Source organism: Carassius auratus, chromosome 31, assembly GCF_003368295.1.
Source record: "Carassius auratus strain Wakin chromosome 31, ASM336829v1, whole genome shotgun sequence".
Taxonomy (NCBI): Eukaryota; Metazoa; Chordata; class Actinopteri; order Cypriniformes; family Cyprinidae; genus Carassius; species Carassius auratus.
In genome coordinates this window covers 8,197,578-8,219,291 of record NC_039273.1, presented here as the reverse complement: position 1 = coordinate 8,219,291, position 21,714 = coordinate 8,197,578, and the positions used below count along the sequence as shown (strand labels likewise).

Below are 21,714 nucleotides of genomic sequence, written 5' to 3'. Positions count from 1 at the left end.
GATGTTTGAACTCTTTGGGTGTTAGTTTCTACTGCCTTGGATGCCAGCTACACTGAAGTAATGTCTACTTCAGAGCATCAGCTACCAACGCAATGACAGCGCTACGATCAGGCAGGGAGTTACACCAACCCACACCCACCTTCCACACAAAACAAAAACCAGTGTCCCTTTATGTTTAGGCAACCTTTTTTATCTCAGCTATCCTACAAAATATTTATCTTACCAGTGATATTCTGATGATTATACCAGTTCTTTTTAATATCAACAAACCCTAATGTCATAGCATAATTCATGCAGGCACTTTTAGAAAGCACTAGCTTAAGGAATACAAAATAGTAATGAGATATTGACTACAACGACATTGCTCAGGATACAGGTAAATTAGAAAATGAAAAACTAAAGGAACTTTTTGAACTTAACTTTAAAATTAAAACAAAACTTGTTTTTTAAATAGTTGTTTTAATTCATCATTGCTGTTTTATTAATGGTTTTAGTCCAAAATTCCATGTGTGTTAACTTCAAGGACATCTAGTAGCTAATTTGTATGGATTTATTATAATTGTATTTGAATACAAAGCAATATCTTGGCTGTAGGTTTGGGTTGCAATCCAGATCTCACCACCTCAGTCTAACCTCAATGGCATGCACATTGAGGAAAATGAAGAGCTTTTCAGTTCTCATTTCAAATAACAAATCACATGAGCCTGTCTGGAACCCTTTGCAGGCTACTTGACATGAGAATGATTCCAGAGGCAAGTCATCTTGCCCTGTAGTTATTCTATATTCAATACAAAGAACATGGAAAATCTGCTATAGCCATCATTTAAAAGTCTTTTAACTATTGACAAGTTTATCAAACATCTTGCAACGCAATAACACTTAACTGCCGGTAAGTTAACTAACCCCAAACATTTTCATGCCAAGAAGACTTTAGAATGCATCAGATCTCAGGTAAATGCATTGAATACACACTCAGAGTCATATATAGCAGCCATCCAGGATGGAGTGGAAAAGCTAGGCATTTGTGGAAGGTTAACAGATAGTCCTGCTACTGGCACGGGAAGATTTGGTACTTTGGGAATTTGGAGGTTCACATTTGGTAGATTCACATTGGGCAGATTACTTGTTAAACTCCTGCAGAAACAGACAAAAAAAGAAACAAAAAAATTCCATAACAGTGGCAGTGTGGAATGCTGCAAATAAGCAATGTAAGACATACAATACAAAAAAGAGGAACTGAGAAATGGAAAAGACCATTTTTTACACATAAAGGAGCAGACATAACAACTGGAGGGAGGGAATCTACAAGCACATTTAAACAGAAGACCTGAGTAGAAAGAAACTTGTGGTCAATAATATCGACAACAGCAGACTTATATAAAAAGGAAGTAAAAGCAGAATTTTTCCACAGCAAGAACAAACAGCAGCTTAAAAGATTTGAGGATGGTGGTGGGGTGTTACACATATAAACAGACAACAAACAGATGAGAGAAACCATACTGACATATATTTCTCAAGGGCATAAGCTTAATTGACATAAGAGTATTCTGTTAGGCTGGGAATATTTGGGTAGCAGTATCTTTTCTAAAGATAGCAGATTATCTAAATACTGTAATCTGTTCGTTGGGAACTGGTATGAAATCATTAAAGTCAACATGCAAACCAAAATCAAGCATGACAGTATTGATTAGGACATAAAAAGCATTCAGTTTAAAGTGCACAATATGAGGGTTAGTTCACAAATTAAAAAAAAAACAGAAGAGGATGGAAACCTACAAGACATTGGCTGAAGTCTATCCAGATATTGTGGACTTGGTGAACTTTCTCTAATGTTTGGCAGCTTTCTCATATCAGGGAAGGTTACAGAGGTCACTCTAGTATTTACATTTTTTTTTTCAAATGGTGTAAACAAACTGGTTTCAGACTTTACCTGAGAAATGTAACTGGATGCTTAACAGTTTCATTTGATTAGCTGTTTATTTTTGCAGATAACAAAATCCATCATAAGATGGGGATATGCCTATCCCTGCTTTCTCATATAGAAATTAGATATTTTATTTAGATTTTTGTGATGTTTTTGTCCTGAAAGGCCCTGGCTCCCAGTGACCACACACATCGCTGAGGAAGTGGTGTCTTACTTTACAGGTTCCCATGACTCCCGCTCAAATCCCCTGTGAATGGACTGAGCGATGGATGACTCCATAAGATCCACATATCGCACCACAAGAGGGGCGTACAGGTCCTGCAGGTGTTTGTGAAACTTTCCGTTACACAGGTGATCTGTAAAAACAGAAAATAGAAGGTTATAACAATTTTGAGAGTAACATACCTAACTTTTACATTAAAATCTCTATTTTAATCAGAATGAGAGTACTTTGCAGTACGCTTAGATGACAATACTTTCAGAACTCTTAACTAAATATTGCAAGAAGTGCTTACAGTCGATACGGAGGAAATCATTTAGAAGCTGAAAGAGCGGGAAACTGTCCCAGCTCTCGGGAGACTGGATCTCAAGTGCAGCATCCATATCAACTCCATAGAGTGACAAGAAGTTCTCAGCGTGCTCCACCATCAGGTCTGACCACCATGCAAAGGCCTTGACAGTCCAGAAAAGGAAGAAAGAATGGAAAAAACCAAGCAGATAGTTAGAAAATAACAAGAGTATTAGGCGACCTCAGGCAAGAAAAAGATTGTAAACTGGTTAAGTGTCTGCCATGTGGCATTTCACATATTCACTTTGTACATCTGCTTCTAAAGTAATATCTTTCCATTTGAATGGTAAGAGTTCAAATGAAGAGAAGTTAGAGTTTTGGTCTGAGTGATTCATATTTTGCTTCAACATTTAAGGTCCTTATGTTAATTAAATAGATAACGCTTTCAAGTAACCAGTTTACAAGGGTTAATGTGATCAATTTATCATTATGGAGTTTAAAACTTACATTAAACCATTTATAAATTTGCAACACAGAAAAGTATACTAAATATCTTCCAAAACAAAGTCTTAATATTATGAAAACCATTTCACCATAAGAACAAATTTATGAATCTTCTGTAAAAGGTTGCATATCTTAAGAATTCTGAAGCCCTCTAAAGGAAACATGTTATTCCAAATAAGAGAAATATTCAAACTCATTTAATGAGAGGGCTTGTCATTCAAATCTAAAACATGACAATACACCTTAAATTTCGTGTTGCAAATGTTTGCATATTTGTGAGCAGAGGTTATTTTTCTTATATCAGGTCAATTCCCAGTGGAGTCAAGATGCCAGAGGAGGTGCAGTTCTCATGCAAGTGAGGTAGAAATCCCTGCATGCTTTTGCCCTCCAAATGGAAGATGTAGTTCAACCGTTCACATCACTGCATCCCTACCCTTCGGGATGGGGATGTGTCTTGCGATCATGCAACACTGCCATCTCTGATACGCCAAAAAATGCAAGCAAGCAGCAGACATCTTTACTTGGCAATGCATATGGTTTGACTGAATATTTTTTATTTAATCTCTTAAAGTGACCATACATTTTGGGCCTGTAGTTGGGCATTGAGCAGGAGTTTCTGAGATCAATCAGGCTTGCTTGCAGTCTTGGCATAAAACACTTTTCTTCTAATTCAAACAACCAACCATTGATAAACCCATTCAGGGAATTGATCAGCCTTTTTAAGAGGCTTAATCCTTCCCTTTGGTTGCATGTTATGTCATTTTTTTTTTACCCCTCTAAACCCACAGTTTCAAAGAGCCTTGAAACATTTCCCCCAAATCCGCTCTTCTACAAAGGGATAGCAAGCCCTAAAACCAGACTTACCACACATCTTACCTGCAGGCTTCATAATTAACACTTCAAAAGCTACAGTGGTCATAATATTGGGACCAACAAATATAGCATTTGCTAGTGTAGCAGGGCAACGCATATGGCTGAGCTTAACCAGACAAACATATATAAAGTGGGGTTAGAGAGTGATAAGAGACACCAAATCCAAGCAACCCATGAATCCTTCCCCAAGGCCCTTCTTGCTTATCTGGAAGTGCTGGGTATGTGTTAACACTGTCATACTATTTACTAAATGCTAAAAGTATGTAACACGAAATAAAATCAGCAAGAGTGGTCCTGGGAAGAGGGCTATGTCATGAAATTGGATTGGTCATTTTGAAGGATTGTAAAGTCTAATTACACTAGTAGAAGGGAACATATATTACTGGGAAAAGTTAGGGTGACACAACTAGCGTGGTGGTGGGTAAATGTAAACGTTCCCCTGGAAGCAAAGGAATCATTGAGCACTGACCTTGCTGGTCAGGGACACAAGCCTTACAAGTTTGAATGGAGACTTGACAGGCACAATGCTGAGGAATTAAGATGAACCCATGTAGGATGCGGTAAAACATTCTCTCACGTTGTGAGGAATGGGACATTACAGGGGAAGGGAACCCTTCATAGCTCATGCACAAGCCAGTAAGGGGCTTTTTTCACTGCATTAATTTTGATCACATACCTCTTTTCCCTGCAACAACACCATGGAGTGAATGGTGAGGAAAAATATGATCAGTGAAATATGAAGTGATGTATGTGCAAAGTGTTTAAGTAAGCACAAAATATTGATTATGAACAAATTTTCCAAAAACCTTTGGATAAAAAGTCACAGTTGTGAGATTTAATTCAACTGGATGATATAAAGTTGTAAATACATTGGGTTGAAATTGCCTTCTATGGTTATATAGTATGATACCAACGGTTGGGCAGTGAAGTTATACAAAGTAAAATGTAACAGTATGATATACAGTTGGTTCTATGATGACTTGGGACCAAATCTAAAATATTTTCCTCATTTGTGAATCTTGATCAGTGTGTGAGGGGGGAGATGTTTAAGAATTTCTCAGAAATCCAAGAGACCAACACTTTATGTTAATTATATCATGTCCTTTAAGAATCGTCTTGCCATACTCCACCCAGACATAACAGAAAAGCCCTTAACTGTGTGAATTGACATGCTTGAGGGAAAAGGTACACTATGTGATGACAACTTAAGAAAAAAAGAAACATGATACTGTACCGACTGGTCTCCTGTACTTGTGACCGCAGCCTGTTAAGCATATTCAGAAAGATACAGTAAATCTATCAAACTCAGGAAGACCATGGATTACCTAATACTTTAAATTGCATCTCGGAATAATTCTAATTATGTATTTGCTTTTGGAGTAGTAAATGCTGAAGCATGCCAGTTATTATAATTATGTCTTAAACCCATACTTGGCTCGCTATACATAATGCATCTTCAGTTCTAGTGAGTTATAGGCATTCCAAAGGAAACTGTCTAACATTCAGAATATAGAAACAATCTGTATTCTGAGGCTTTCTTTAGAGTATAGATCCAGGGAAAGTGGTTTAGAGACCTGGATCTCACGGGAGACTGAACTCTTGCTGTTTCACTGATTTCCGCTAATACAAATTGCATTGTGCAAACTGCACAGCTGCCTTTTTTATTATTAGAGAGGAGCCACTGGCCATTTAAATCAGCCCTATTTTGTACTAAAGAAAAAAGAGAGTGAAAGTGAGGGAAATAGAGAGAAAGAGTTCAGACTCACCTCTGCGTGATGGTCCTGGTTCTGATGTAGAACCTCAATTACTAACTCTGCCAGGCGGATGACATGCTCCAGTTTTTTAGCAGGCGTAGCTAGGTTAGCTACATTCTCTGGAGCAGAATGGTGGGGAAAAGAGGGATGGTTAATATTACAGTGGTTGATTATTATATTTATTCTGTGAATCTGTGATGTCATGGGCACTACAATGCAGTTTGAAGAAGCTAAGTTCATAAATACCTAACTGTGCATGCAGAAATGACAACACTGTTGATGACACTCATAAGACTTCAAGGGAAAAAAATGCCTAACTGATGTCAGAGACACTAAAATGTAATCAGTGAAGTAAAAATATTGTTTGAAAAGCTTGCAACTACAATGGGCTTCAAAAGTCTGAGACCACAAGTGGTTCTACATAGCTTTTTTCATAATTAATATATATTTATATCATTACTAACTATATAATCAGCATAATAGTTGAAGTAAAAAAAAAAATTAAAAAATAAAAAATTCATAGTATCTATCTCTCTTTTCACAGCTTGCATGAACTCCTTTGTGTAGAACCTCATAATCATGTGCTCCAGCATGATTTGAGAATGTTTTAAATAGTATATTCCCTGTCAATGTACACAAAAACAGAATAAATGCAGAATCTCTACTATGCTGTGTTTACATCATAACTTTCCCTAAATCCTAACATTTTAAATCCAGGTTTGAATTTTAGATGTTTAATGCGGACACAGACTTTTGGACCCCACTGTTAATACATTTATACTGACACAGTATTTTTATGTATCTAGGTAAATTCATAATAAAGGGTAGGACTTCTCACTGCTGTCTAGAATCTAAGGCCAGCATATGAGAGAAAAAGCAGACTGTCAGAGATATGCAACACTTTGATGAAATGAGAACATCAGGACACACAACAGTGTTTCTGGTTTAACATATAACCAACTTTTATCTAAACAAGATGAAATGAATAAGACAGAAAAAAGAAAACAGCTAAAGAAATAAAATAAAATACCGACCAACTCAGCAATGCTGAGGTCTCCACTAAAGGAGAAAAGAAAATCTTTAATTTATTGAATTAAATGTTGCTTCGGTCATGAGGGACATGATTTATTTATCATTTCGTCTGACTCTTTAATCTTAGTGACTAGAATAAAACATGCCATTGGTTTATCGGTCTGTTCAATTCATGGGTTATTAATGGGGTTGGATGCCCTGTACTTAAATATACTACACTGTGAACCATTAATATCTGATATAAACTCATTCTTCCTAAGGCCATGATGTCATCAACAAAACATGATAAAGCATTGACAATGGATTTAATGATAATCTCTGATTATCATTATCCAAATTTCATACTTTATCTATTTTCAATGTGACTAAAATGTTCTGGGCTGGGAATTAAAGAAGCAAAATATTTTAAACTGGTGAAGATTTAGAGAAGTGGTTCTCAGCTGGTGGGTTGTAACACAAAAACAGTTAGCAAATTTGCAGCAAAACCAGTTGAGTACTACTTATTTATAAAATCTAATGATGTCAAGATTTAGATATTCTTCAGTTACAAACTTATTCCCAGTACTTTAGTGAGAAAAATCTGCAATCATTCTACCCTCACATTTTATCACATTGAAAAGTCTTCCACTGAAATATTTGTGAAAGATAGTATTGCTTCTTGTAAGTCTGCATGATGTAACACCATCAGTCTGACCATTAAGTGCTAATAGGTTCCGTTTCTATCTAAAGTTCAGTTTTTACCCAAATTTTGTGCACATATTTATAGAAGAATACTATCTTCACAAAAGAAGAATTGCACAAGGGGGATCCTTGTGTTATGGTGTTTACAGGACTTTCAGACCAAAGAAATTGTCCCTGTAAATGTGTGATGTGCATGTTCCAGACAGGAGATGACGTCAAACATAGCTTCACCTGGATCCTTCTGATCCTTTAGAGTTTTCTCAACTTGAGAGAAAGAGAGAGAGAGAAAGAAAAAGAGAATCAGAGCAACAAAAGGAGAGGGAGAAATAGGGGAGAAAGAGAAGGGAGAACTGGGGGTGGAAAAATTATTATTCCTTAAGGTGGCATATTTGGCCCAAAATCGGTGCAGCATCCCTGGTCATTTCACTCTTAGTCACTCACCATAGAATTATTGTGTAGTTGATATAGAATATATAAAAAAAACAATGGCACACAAATACACATGTAGATAATTACCTGGAACGACAAGAACAAAAAACACATAGCAAAGTAGCAACTGAAAAACACGCTGAACAAATAGACAATAGCGATTGTTCGGTCGCACTTCAAATCGAACACAGCTGTAGTAATCACCAACAAGACAGACTTGTGATTTTGGAACATATAAGTCATAGCTCGTACACGTGTTACTAACTCCTGCTCTCCCAGTAGCTCAGGCACCTGTTGATGTGTCTGGAACCCCCCAGTGAAACCACCTACCACACCACAGTAACGATATACACTCAGACAAAGTAAAATAGCGGCCAAAGTAAAAATGCATTCAAGTCACAAACATGAGCTTCAATCAAAAACGAACAAGAGGAAGCTGAACGGATGCATCAGTCATGTTGTATTACAAACAGATGGAACATCTCTCCCAAAGGGATTGGAATTGAAACGTTACGTATCATTCTCTAGTCATTGTCTGTCATCTGTGTGAAAATGGCAAAACAGAAAATTCCAAGAAGGACGTGACATGGAGGATTGAGTTGATGAAAGAGAGGTAAAGAATGAGTGAGGAGTGAGGAGAGGGTGAGGAGTTGTTACTCACGGATGGTTAAATCCATCACTTGTGTAGCCAAGGAGTAGACAGGATGATCATACATTGCCCTCTTTTTTCCTAAAGAAAAGGAGGATTCCGGCATGCAAGAGTTTGGGGTCAGAGGAAAGGGGTCAAGGGTTGAATATGGTGAAGGGATGTCTTGTGTTAAGGGAAGTTCTCATTAAGAAAAGTTTTTGGAAAGGTCGGATAATACAATGTGTTTCGATGGTTAAAACCCTTAAACCACAATCACCCTTAAACTCTCACTTGGACACAGTACAAATGAGGAGCAAAGTGGAAGTGGAAAACTTTTAAAGGTGCACCACTGTTCAAATGTTTGGGGCCAGTAAGGGTTTTTTTTAAAAAGAAATTAATCCTTGAATTTAGCAAGGATGCATTAAATGCATCAGTTTTATAAAAAAAGAAATTAATCATCACTGTTTTCAACAATAATATTGAGAAATGTTTCTTAAGCATCAGCATCTTAAAATGATTTCTGAAGGATCATGTGACACTGAAGACTGGAGTAATGGCTGCTGAAAATTCAAATTCAAATTATAATATTTTACACTATCACTGTTTTCTGTATTTTAATCAAATACATAAATTATTGGAAAGAGACTTAAACTTTTTTTTTAAGCACATCAACCTCAAACTTTTGAACGACAGTGTATTGTTCACCCAAAAATGACAATTCTTTCATTTAAAATGCAGAATTTCATCTCTTGTGTTTTTGTCAAAAACTTTTCGGAGCAGCCAGACAATTTTGTTTAATGGAAAAGGGCTGCTTAGTCAGCGCAGTATCTGCTTTGTGTTCCAGTGAAGAAAAGAAAACCATATACATTTTAAATCACACGAATGACATGATGAACTATTCATATTTGGGTGAGCTGTTCTTTTAAGGATATTGTGTCAATATCAGCCAAGACCGATTAGAGAGGCACAGATAATGTGTTCTAAAAGATTGTCAGCATTTGGCTCATGTGTCATTGTTTTGTCACATTGTTCGAAATAAGCAATAGAACCAATGATTTGATGAAGTAGAGGATATTCATTCAGCGAAACGATTTAAAAATGATCTTCAAACATCTAAACACAAACATCCTCCTCAAAACCAGCACACAATGACTTTTAGTCCTCTTCAAACAGACACCTCTCCATATTGCCCATCCTTTTCTTTCTTGTAATCCTCTTTCATGCTTGTTGCCCAACTTGGCATTGTTTCATGGATGCTTCCCTCTTCATCTCATTGCTCTTTCTCCCAACCTGTTTTCCTTTAATGGGCTCTCCCTCCCTTCAACCGCTCCTTCACACATACTTAATTTATTTCACCACATGGTCCGTCCCCATTCCTACATCCTCCCTCTCATTTTCCTTATTCCTTTTCCTCCTCTGTAACTATTTATCTACCCTGTTGTAATTTATCATCCTGTTTGAGCCACAATAATAGAAAAGAGAACGTGTGGAGACCGTCTGAAAGATGTCCAGTTTTCTATGTTACCGCAGCAGATAGGAAATGGTAAGAAGCTCTTCTTTGTGTGGAACTGAATGCATTTTTACACACAAGTCCACAAAAGGAGAATGGACAAGAAGACATTTAAACTTTTCTTGAAAAGAAAGAGAAAAACAAATGCAGTAATTGTCTTAGAATAAACACGTATATTATTTCAATCAAGACAGATGCTGTGCAGTTCAAGAATGTAGTCTAGTGTACTAAAATATATGTATATAAATGTATATATTTATCTGCAAACCACCAAAATACATAAACAATTTAAACCAAACTTAATTACCCAAACCTAAATTACTTTTCCTTTCATAAACTGAAAGCAGAAGAGTAGATTATTTACTCAAAACACATTATTCAAATATAAACCCCAGTTTATGCATTAAATTGATATAAATAAATGGAAGCAGAGTACTTTTTTTCTCTAAAGTACAAAACTTCCCTTCTGTTTAAAACCATAGCATGGTTAAGTGCTTTAAAATCATAATGCTGTGAAAGAAGGGGGCAATGCTAGTCACCTTCCTCTCTGGCGTAGTCAGTGATGTGCTGGTAGTTAATTTGAGCTGCTTGCTCTAAGCATTTACGAATGACAGCCTTGACCTCCTCCTGTGGGACTGGGGTCACAATGTCCTTCATAAGCACCTGTGAAAAAGCACAAATCCAAATTTGTTATCTAGTGACAAAGTTTGTTGTCCTCCTGTAGTATGAATGAGTCATACTTTTTTTTTTTTTTTGTGAAATGATGCATGGCAGAACAAGTAAACATAGACAGGCGGTGCTAAATATAATAAAATACCATCAATTGCTTCTCTTTTCCTTCTATTGCTGCTACTCTGAATCAATATAAGCAATGTTGTCATTACCCTCTCCAGCAAAGACAGAGTGGCTTTCAATGCTCCCTCAGGGCGACCGAACGGAAAGCAATACCTACAACAACAAAAATTACATTGTGGTTGCTAAAATCTTATACAATTATATTGTTGCATGTTAAGTTGAGAAAACAACAGAAAGGTGTGCATCAGTGGTTCTCAACTGGTAGGCCGAGACCCAAAAATGGGTTATGGACAGCAAGGTAAAAAACACAATGCTAAATGTGAATAATACAATATAACTAAAATGCAACTGTTTTCAAGAAAAAGACAAAATACTTCCCATATCTTTTATGGCTGATGTCAGTCAATTAAATTTGATTTGAAAAGGCTGTAATTGATATGTTTATGCACATATTGGCTGTGCACTCCTCATATTCAGCATAATACAATATTTGGCTCAGCATTTGTTCCATGCATTAAGCTGATAAATCACCTCTCCGCTGCTGTTTATGCATTTACAAAACTGTCAATTACTTTACTCTGCCTAATAATTTGCAAAATGATGGGCCTATGCAGTCCATGGTGATATTATTTTTAATATATGATTTTGAAGCACATTTTTGTCTACTTTTGTGGTCTTAAATTTTTTATGAGGTGTTGGATTGGATTGTTTTTTAATGAATATAAAATCTGTGGCCTGAAACGAAAGCAGTAGAACTGCTGATGTTTCCTGCTATAATACAGCTTGTGAAATGTTCAATGAAGGCCTTACGTCTACATACTCACCTAAAGTTTGTGATCTGATTCTCCAGAAGGACACGTAATCGCTCTTTGATTTCCTCAAAGCGTTCTTTTTCCTCCACCGTTACTGTTCCAAGACCATCAGGCCTATTTTACATGCAAAACATGGCAATTGTGAGCCAAGACAAGAGGGATACAAATCCAAAGAAAGTCTTGAATGGGGTTATTTATTATTACAACAGCTACTTATTATACTACATCATTGCTTTTTAAATATCTGTATATTTTCAGGGAAAGCAAATCAAACCACATTAACATTTCAGTCTGTAGTATATCACACTTGTAACAATAAAATACATGCCTGGCACACTGAGTCCAGAAAGAACATCTAACCAGAAGCAACTTTCTTAAATCTAATACACTGGCTATAAATGTATTTGTACCCAGCAGATGGGACCCTGTTGTGATACTCTTGGGAGACATTGATTCCAACCCAATTTTTTTATTTACAGCTATCGATGTTACAATACTCTACTTGGGAAAACTATTAAAATATATTGAATGCACACTCAGCTTTAGCACAATAATAAATATGCTTTCAACAAGTCAGTGGGAAGAGAAACCTAAACTAAACATGCTGTACAAGTGCATACAGGCATAAATTAAATGAATTAATTAAATTTAAAATCAATTCTACTTATTTTGTCTTATATTAATGTTAATTTGTTAACATGTCTTATTGTGTTAAGTAAATATATGACATTTTGCAATATTATGCTGAATTTAAAGGAATAGTAGCTTTTTCCTAATGAGAATTCACTGGAATTCACTAAGAATCTCTTGTTTTTCTTCCAAAATCCTCATGTCTCTTTCCAGATTTCCACAAAGATGCTTTAAGATATAATTATCCCCCCTTTTCAATTCTAATTCATAGAAGCAGTATTTACTGGAATGTTTCTGAAGCAGCTAAATACAATATTTGTTATCTGTCAAAATGATGGAAATCACTTTAAAATATAATCACTCAATTTTCCAGTTAATGAACATTTTTAATTAAGGCAATGTATGTTACATAACGGACATGCAGTATATTACTTTATATTGCTGTGGGAATAATCTAGGGAAATAATCAAGCTTTAGGGGTCATGGTCTGTTGAAAGTCATTTGTCAATGCTTTTACACTTTTTAATGTTCATTTACTGAAGGCTGAGTAGTTCAATGTTACCTCATTGTACCCAGTTTTTGAAAATGCTTATTATTGTGTTCATAAAGCAAACCTTTGACTTATTGTTTACAGTTTAACAGAAGTTACCCCTATAATCTGTGCAAAGCATCATGAGGTGTAGGAAAAGGGTGGATATATATATTGTCATTTGACTTTGGAACAAGAATATTTATATATTTTGGGTGAAAGACTACTGCAGTAGACAAGCTGAGCTGTTTAACCCATTCACTTTGTGTGAAGTGTGTACTGTACAGTGTAGAATAAGACGCTGGTTATATGAACATATCCTTGATAAGCCCTCTTACCTTGTGCTTTCAGGGGCCAGCTGTGTTTTACATTTCCTTATATTTTTAGACTCCTTTTTCCCTCCAGACTTTGAGCCAGCCCCCTGAAACTCAGACCCCCTCTGACTATCAGGAACATGTAATAAATGAGCAACACAATGAGATTTGGAAAGTAAAATAACAAAAAAGGAGAATGGAAGATGTAGTGGCTGAAAGAATACCGCCGAGGTTTGGAAAGTGGAAAAGAAATGAAAAATTATTGAGAACAAAAGACACAACAAATCAAACAAAATTTGGCAAAATTATAAAGAACATTCACAGGGGAAAATATAATAAACACTGACGCAAAAATATGCTGATGACTTGCAAAGAGCCCTTGTTGTCTACCCTCGTTCCTGCTTCCATGATCTGTATCTTTCCCAATATCTAACATCCCAGTAATGTGGTGTAACCGAATGCGGGGCTGTACCTGTTGCCGTGAACATGGGAGGCACAAAACGCGAAGCTGTAGTGCAGCAGTGTCGGGTCAATCATGTGCCCGTTATCTGCCCTCTCCAGCAGGTCGCCAAGATAACACAGATGTCTGTGGCACCCTCTCACCCCGTTCCGAGCACAATATTCATCCAGAACAAACACCTGGCCAGGGCTAAACCATCCCTACAATTCCAGCAAATGGGTAGACATTTCGAAAATGATGTTTACAGTTGTTTTTCATTGAATTCAACCAAAGAACAAAAACACTTACCAGACATGCAAAGTTGTCATTAAGCCTGTGGTCCAACGTGAGCCTCTGCACCATCTCGAACAATGAGGCATGATTAAAGCTACACGGGTTAGCTGAGATAAACTCATCCATGCCGTGCTTCTGTGCCCTGTCAGCATCTATTCCAGCCATTCATGGGGGAGAAGGGGGCAGGGGTGGGTTCAAGGAAGAGGAAATTAGCAAACAGCAGGGAGAATGATTTGTTCTCCTCCCACCACAAAAAATAAAATAAAAAATAAAATAAACACCTATAATGAGTATTCTATGGCAAATCAAGGACATTGAGCTTTCACATTGTCAACTTGCAGCAAAAGTCAAGCAGAGTTCAATTGGACCTAGCAAATGTGGAACTGAGTGATAACCCTCAGCTCACATTCAGTCTGGACGTGCATGCATGAGCTGATCTTCGCGTGGTCTCTTCCTGTTCTCTCAATCAAAAGCTTTTTCAATGTAAAAGCCACCGATGGCTTTGAGCAAGTGGTCGCAAGTCTAAATGATTTGAATTGTATTGTAGTTTCTTTCACATGATTACAATAGATTCTGCCATTCGCAATTGGTTAATGTCACTCTTTTCAAGAGAGAAGATGGATTGTGTGCTCGTAAAAATACCAATGCCAAAAAAGAATTTGGGGCGATATGTTAGCCATCTTTTATTGAATGTACTCAAAAGTTATCTTTAAGATAATACTGAAATACCCAATGAAATGACATTTGATTAGACAGAAATATGTGAAATGGAGCATATTTTTGGTCGTTTTCTTCTACAAATGACTGAAATATTTTTTTTTAAAACATTTACTAGCATATAAACTACCATTCAAAAGTTTGGGCTAAATAAATCTTTTGAAAGAAGTCTCTTAAACTGCATTTATTGAATAAAAAATACAGTAAAAACAAAAATATAGTGTAATATTATAACAATCTAAAATAACCATTATCAAGTTTAATATATTTAAAATATTTTAACAGTTCAACAAGGTTCCATGAGTTAACGTCAGATAAAATATTAACTAACATGAACATACAATGAACAATACATTTGTTGCAGTATTTATTAATCTCTGTTAATGTCAGTTGATAAAAAATACAATCTTTCATTGTTAGTTCATGTTAATTCACAGTGCATTAATTATATTTATCTCAGTTGAAAAAAGTTGCTTAATATTTGTTGTCGAAACCATGATAGATTTTTTTCAGTTTTTTTTTTTTTTGGTAAATAGAAAATTCAAAAGAACAGTATTTATTTGAAACAATCTTTTGTAACATTTAAAATGTCACATTTGATTAATTTAATATGACACTGTATGAAATTATTATTATTATTAAGACAAAAAAATAAAAATAATAATAATTCCTACTGACCCCAAACTTTTGAATGATATTGCAGATGCTAAAGGAAATGACATAAAAGTCACAAAACATTTGTTTTTATTTCATGGGCTGTTCAATATGCTCAGTGTTCTAGGCTAAATTTAATCAAAATCAGCTAAATATAAAAATGTCCTATGCACAATTATTTGTTGGAGAAAGTAGTAAAAGAAAAGTTATTCCTATAAAACTGGCCCCCTGAAGAATTACATTATTAGCAACAGAATGCTAGAATCTAAATTTGTGCAGTGATGAGAGAAAATGCGAAGAAATAATGTGCATCGTGTTACACCAGTGATTAGGGCGTGTGTCTAGATAACAACAACGATCTCACACCTTTCTTGTAAAGACATATGTCTAAAGATAAACTGCTTAATTCAGTGCTTATGTGGAAAACAAATAAATACTAACTGGATCTGCTTAGAAGAACTCTGATCAAGTTCTGTTATCCTTTGTCTGAGTAAACCATTGCTACAATTATAAAGACGTAGACTAAAATAAAAAGAGAAGGCAAAAAGAAAATAGAGGCACAGGAAAAGACACGGGATTGTAGGAATGAAAAACTCAGTGAGGAAATGAGCAAGATAGACAACCGACAAACTGAATGGGTTGAGAAAAGACAAACATCAAAATGAATGGCAAAGAAGCCCTATAACTAAGCAACTCGGGATGATTAAAAGGAAGTGTAAAAATATACAACCATGGAATTGTAAGGAAGAAATAAGACGTAATAATTACAGGGTAAACTTTTACTTTTAAACTAAAAAAATTTAAGTATTTATTTGCCTTATTCATTTGCATTTTTACATATCATAATTTAATTAAAATGCTGGGTTTTTTTTACATTTTACACAGTTTAAAATCGGCTTATGCACAAATCATTGTGCTGCATTTAAATAAGGCTAGGACATAAGAAGATGCTAATAGGCTAGGAAACATTATTAATATTATTTTACTACCATAACCTATTTTAATGGTTATATATGATATTTCATTAAAATGGATGGTCTTTTACATGCAGGAACACAGTGAGACACTCCACTATGCTTCCCTATGTCATGCAAGGAAAAGAAAGAGGTAACATTTTCCGCTTGCCCACCCATTAGCATTTCATATTGTTCTCTTTTCTCTTTGCAAGTTGACAATACTGGAGAAATTTTCAGTGTGTTCACAAGGGTTGTTGAGCACATTGACAAGCAAGCCACTTCAGTGGCGCGCCAATAGGCTAGCATTACCGTTCTAGTGCAGATACACGGCTTTAGCAAGGAGCCAACAGAGGCTACAAAAGTAATTGATTCATTCTATGTAAAGAATGGAGAATAATCAAAATAGGAAGAAAATGAACTTGTCTTTCCATCAGCATCTGAATGGATAACATGACATCAAAATGCTCACCTACTCAAGCAGAATAAGGGCAAACACACAGGTGCAAATAATGAACTACTGTATATTTTGCTAAGTTCTACTTTGGGTTTAGGGACTACTTCAAATAGGCCCATTTCCACCGGACAAAAGATAATTAGGAGTATTTCTCGGTGAGGAGGGATGGCAGTGCCTGCTCCTTCACATTGGCATTCAGAATACTCCACTTACATATTTGCCAACTCTTGTGAAGCTCAAGTTCAAAAATAAAGAATTTAGTTGAAAGGCAAGAGAACCCTCAAGAGTAAAGTTCAAGTCGTCAAAAATGAGCAATGCTTCACTGTTGCAGTTATTGTAGACAGAACTGATTGTCGAAATGGTACATTTGGTTTAGTTACTCAACCTAAAAACATAAAGTGCCAATTAAGTAACAATTAGTTGGCAAAATAAACTAAACAGATCTCAAAAGTGACATTTTCAGATAGATTTTTTATTCGGTAACCAACAGGGCAATCCAAACCCTCCTCTACTTTACTCTGAGGGGTCTTGTGATGCCAGTGATGTTTATGTAGAGAAGGCAATTATGCAAATAAGTCATAAACCATACTACCTTAGCTAAATGATAAGTACATACGCACTAATTAACATGCAACCTAAACTGGAATAATGAAAGTTTGTAGTTTTAACCATCATCAAAAAAGTTCAACGGAAAAATTTAATTATCTACTTAGGGCTAAGGCATGAGGAGTGAGATTTGAAAGGAGGAGAAAAGGAACGAGAGAGAAAAAAAATCAAGAGAGCACGTTGCATTGGTCAGATAATGGTTTTAGGATTATCTGACTGGTGCTAGCTAACAGGTTAGCACTTACCCTTGAGTCCAGCTAGAAGACAGCAGGGTAAGAAGGGACAAACCAGAATAACATAAAGACTAGCAACAAGGCTGAAGGAAAAAAGCAGACACGAAAACCCTGACTCCACTACAGCTGCAGGACTAAAGAAGGGTAAAAGCAAAGCATGAACTAAATAAAAACACAACGTAAAATACAACGACCTGTATCAACATGAGAGTTCAGTTTGAACTAGTGGGTGAAAAAGAATTAAAGAAAGAAAGAAAGAAAGAAAGAAAGAAAGAAAGAAAGAAAGAAAGAAAGAAAGAAATTTTGTTGTGTTCTGCTGCAGCTGATTTTGACAGGATTCTCATCGGTGCACTGAATTGCCAAACACTGATGCAATCTAAATCACAAGAACATTTACTAACACTGTACTGGCAAATACACTTACCTTCAGACATATATTTGAATATATTTGGTCGAATGTGTATTTGATGCCAGTATCAGCTATTAAACTGATTCTATGAAGGTACTGTTTAAAGTAAATAAATAATATAATCTGCTCATAGAGAATCAATCCAGTAACCATTTACCATTTAAAGTAACAACTGGAAGTCATGAAAATAATTCAGGCTACCTCAAATGTAACTGCTTTCAAAAGTATAAAAACATTGGTAACACTTCACAATGAAGTTCTATACGTTTAAAATAGCTAACACGGAATAGCCATGCTTTCCAGTTTAGTTATCTATAGGTTAATGTTTTATTTCTATTTTAACAGTTGTAAGAATAAATATTAGTAATGTATTATGAATGAACATGAATTACGATAAACAACTCTGTTACAACATTATCCTAAACAATGACCAAGATAATTACTGTTTCCAAAGTGAACTCTATTGTAAAGTGTTACCAAAACGAAAATACTCAGGGATTCAATAATATTAACTTATTCGTTGTTTGTTATTTGATATGATACATGCATTCTGTAATCAGAGTAAATCATGTCTATTTAATATATAAAAAGCTGTCATCAGAACCTTCATAGCATTCCAGAATCTGCAAAAACCATCTGCAGCAATGGGATGTTTGCTCGTGGGTGTGTATGTTGTATGTTTTATATTCCACTACTCTCTGCCATTCAAGACCACCTGGGGTGCGTTAAAGTGGAGGTTGAAACATTTACACAGTGTAATAATGTTTCAGAAGGGAAAGGGGTCTGTCTTATAGCGAGAAAATTGAATGGCATCTGAACTTGTGAGGGAATCATCTGACCACAAGAAACATTCACAAACACACACAAGTAAATCAATGGAAAACAACACAGAACCTCTACCTTTAGGGTTTGTATATGTGATTAAAACGTGCTCTATACTTAATTGGATTTATTTGAAAAGTGTTAGTGTTTCCCTTAAGAGACATTTTGTGATATAAGACATAGCTATGGACAGATGCTGAAGTAGATGCACACCAAAAGACAAGGTTCTGAATAGCAGGATCTATTATTATTTAGAAGCTTCAAAGTGATTTGATATTAGTGTGAAGTACAATTTTTTTTTTTTTACTTTACCAGGTGTTCAAATTCTTGGTGAGAACATGTGTAGCAGAATCTTTATTCAATAAAAAATGATATTCAAGTTTTAAAGGGACCCAAAAATCAAAATTCTGTCATTATTTAATGATTCTCATGTCATTTCAAACCCCCAGAACTTACTTTCGTCTGTAGAACACAAAATGACACAATATGAAAACTGTATTGCATGCAAATGAACAATGGGTTTTCTGAAGTCTTTTGAAGATATATAAATGCTTTGTGTAAGAAATAGACTAAAATGTATGTGTTCTATAGAAAAAAGTAAGTCATATGGACATGAGAGTGACTAAAAGATGTCAAAATGTTAATTTTTGGGTTAACTATACCTTTATAGATAGAACCTGGTATTGGTTGACCACTTTAAGTTATTAAATTAGCTGAAAAATCTTACTTATGGATGTTAAAGCTAATCAGGGGTGCATAAGGGCAGTAACAAGACATGGACATTTAAATAAACACATGTTATTTCACATTCCTCTCTACACACTCAATCTTACCTTTTCATGATACTTGCGCAGTATGCTGAGAGTGCAAGGTAGCATTACTATGACATTATGAGTTACTAATTCAACCTGACAACAACCTGAAATAATTTATTCATTATTAGTCTGTTTTATCTACTTTGTGACCGAAATGACAAGTTGTGATGGGAACACTGTCACTGTATGTGAGAGGTTGTGGGGTATGGGGGATATAGCCTAAATAATAAAGCCATCACTGTTTTAAAAAAGATGGATATTAACAACCCTTGCTATGTATTTCATTTACTCGCCATCTCAGCTTTGGGCGGTTTTTGTCCTAACTGACAATGTAATAAATGCTTTGCAGGTATGTTTACTTACAGAACTGAGAGATGGGGGCGTCCATCTGTGCTGCTGCTCCGCCCTTAGAATTCAGTTTCTGGACTTGGGTGGGCGGGACGGGTTTGTGTGATTGGCCAGTGGCTCGATACATAGCCTGTACCCATAAGATGCGGTCCTGCTCATCATCACTGGCAAAGATCACAGTGTCACCCTCCTTTACTGCATTGAAGAAAGACCGGCCTCCATCCAGACCTGTACAAACAGAAAAAAAAAGAACATTTGTCAACTTTCTAAATTCAGCGTAGTGGATAAGATGCGTTTTTGCAGCATTACAAACAAAAAACCAAAGATGCAGTTTATTACATTAACTATGGACATGTTCCACTAATGTCTGACAACCAGAAAGTGAGAATTGCTCTCATGACAGTCTGATACATAAGAGTAATGTGTGACTGTGGGAGTATAACCTGGCTGTGGGTCAGTGTAGTCCACAGTATAGCCATCTAGCTGGAGCAGCTCCTGTGGTTCTGACTTCTTCTCTCGATAGCTGCACACAGCAAAGGTATACTGACTTACCTATAGGAGAAAGAGAAACAAATTAATATGCCATATGTAACCCATTAGATTCCCTAGGATATATCTGTTTCATATTCACTACTTGTATATGGTTCATTAAGACACTGATGATCGAAAGCCATTTCAAATTGAAGCCAAAACCAACTTTGTTACATTCAAAATATTCTTCACTCTCTCAGCTGAAATATATAAAAATGTACCTGGACCAAGACAAAGAAGCGCTTCTTCCAGCGTTTCCAAACATTTTTGCCGACAGCCCATAAATACCTAAATGAATAATCACAGGTTTCCTCAGTATTTTACTTCATTCATTTAAACTCATACATACATAAAAATACTTTTATTCAACAAGGATGCATTACATTTGTGACAGTAAATACATTTATAATGTTACACACCTAAAGATATTTTTATTTTAAATAAATTATGTTATTTTGAACTTTCTATTAATAAAATAATAATGAAAAAATATATATCATGGTTTCAACGACAGCAATACTGTTTTCTATACTGATACTAATAAGAAATGTTTCATGAACACCAAATCCACATTTTGATTGATTTCTGAAGGATCATGTTACACTAAAGACTGGAATAAAAATAAAGACTAAATCTTAAGTTCATTAAAATAGTAAACAATTTTTCAGCTGTAGTAACATTTCCAAATGTTTTTACAATGTTTGAATATGTTATTTTTTTAACTGTGTTTTTATCAAATAAATGCAGCCTTAAGCATTACAGATAATAAAAAAATAATAATACTTACTGACTCCAAATGGTATAGAGAACAGTATTGTACAGTGTTTCATTATATCAGGAAATAAAAGATGTTATGTCTGGATGATACTGTTATGGAATGCAATAGGAATATTCCTGTAACCACAAAATCCCTTACCCACAAGCCTTCATGTTCTGAGGTTTGTCCATGCGTACAGCAAGTTTGATCTTCAGATCTTGATCTGGGCAGGCCTTGGTCACAGTCATCTTGTGAAGCTCTGCCTGCTTCGGGCTGTTTGGAGTTGGGTGAAGAACCACCTAATCATTCAACATGAGAGATTCATGATTATTAGTCCATCTGATCACAATTCATAACACTAGACTATCACCATTTAAAGAAACAGCACGTCCAAAATTAAACTTCTGTGATTATTTACTGTACTCACTCAAATGTTATTGTTCCAAACCCGTATGGGGTTCTTTCAGGACAGAATGACAGAACTTTTAATTTTGGTGAACAGTCTCATGTAATCCTATAGCCTGTCTGCCCTAAACTCAGACTTTTCCACACATGAAGCATTCAGTAGACGGATAAACAGGTTGTGTGAGTGTGGGAAAATATCTGAGTCTGTGTGTGAGCTGATAATGACATATTACTAGCGTTTTCTGAGAAATTCTCAACATTCAGTTTATTCTGGCTCATACAGCTGTGTACTGAGAGTTAGAATGTACAGCTCTTGGCACCTTATCAGAGAAGAGCCCGTTTTTCTTGTGT

The 21,714-nt window shown here is 35.7% G+C and overlaps 1 protein-coding gene across 15 annotated transcripts in view; it reads right to left on the bottom strand.

Moving 5' to 3' along the window:
• LOC113050438 (calcium-dependent secretion activator 1-like) overlaps window positions 1–21,714 on the bottom strand; it is a 69,210-nt gene that overhangs the window by 8,132 nt on the left and 39,364 nt on the right. Inside the window, exons 8-25 of one of the 15 annotated variants that reach the window (XM_026213382.1) lie at window positions 21,118–21,257; window positions 20,423–20,489; window positions 20,114–20,222; window positions 19,686–19,898; window positions 17,289–17,300; window positions 13,672–13,808; window positions 13,396–13,583; window positions 11,463–11,564; window positions 10,728–10,791; window positions 10,383–10,506; window positions 8,367–8,435; window positions 7,508–7,540; window positions 5,576–5,682; window positions 5,044–5,073; window positions 4,486–4,494; window positions 2,440–2,596; window positions 2,139–2,280; window positions 973–1,134 (exon numbers count right to left, since the gene is read on the bottom strand). In XM_026213382.1, the coding sequence (XP_026069167.1) occupies window positions 973–1,134; window positions 2,139–2,280; window positions 2,440–2,596; window positions 4,486–4,494; window positions 5,044–5,073; window positions 5,576–5,682; window positions 7,508–7,540; window positions 8,367–8,435; window positions 10,383–10,506; window positions 10,728–10,791; window positions 11,463–11,564; window positions 13,396–13,583; window positions 13,672–13,808; window positions 17,289–17,300; window positions 19,686–19,898; window positions 20,114–20,222; window positions 20,423–20,489; window positions 21,118–21,257 (1,865 nt within the window). The remainder of the gene's footprint in view (window positions 1–972; window positions 1,135–2,138; window positions 2,281–2,439; window positions 2,597–4,485; window positions 4,495–5,043; window positions 5,074–5,575; window positions 5,683–7,507; window positions 7,541–8,366; window positions 8,436–10,382; window positions 10,507–10,727; window positions 10,792–11,462; window positions 11,565–13,395; window positions 13,584–13,671; window positions 13,809–17,288; window positions 17,301–19,685; window positions 19,899–20,113; window positions 20,223–20,422; window positions 20,490–21,117; window positions 21,258–21,714) is intronic. The other 14 variants (XM_026213392.1, XM_026213383.1, XM_026213384.1 and 11 more) reach the window with 14 other exon arrangements.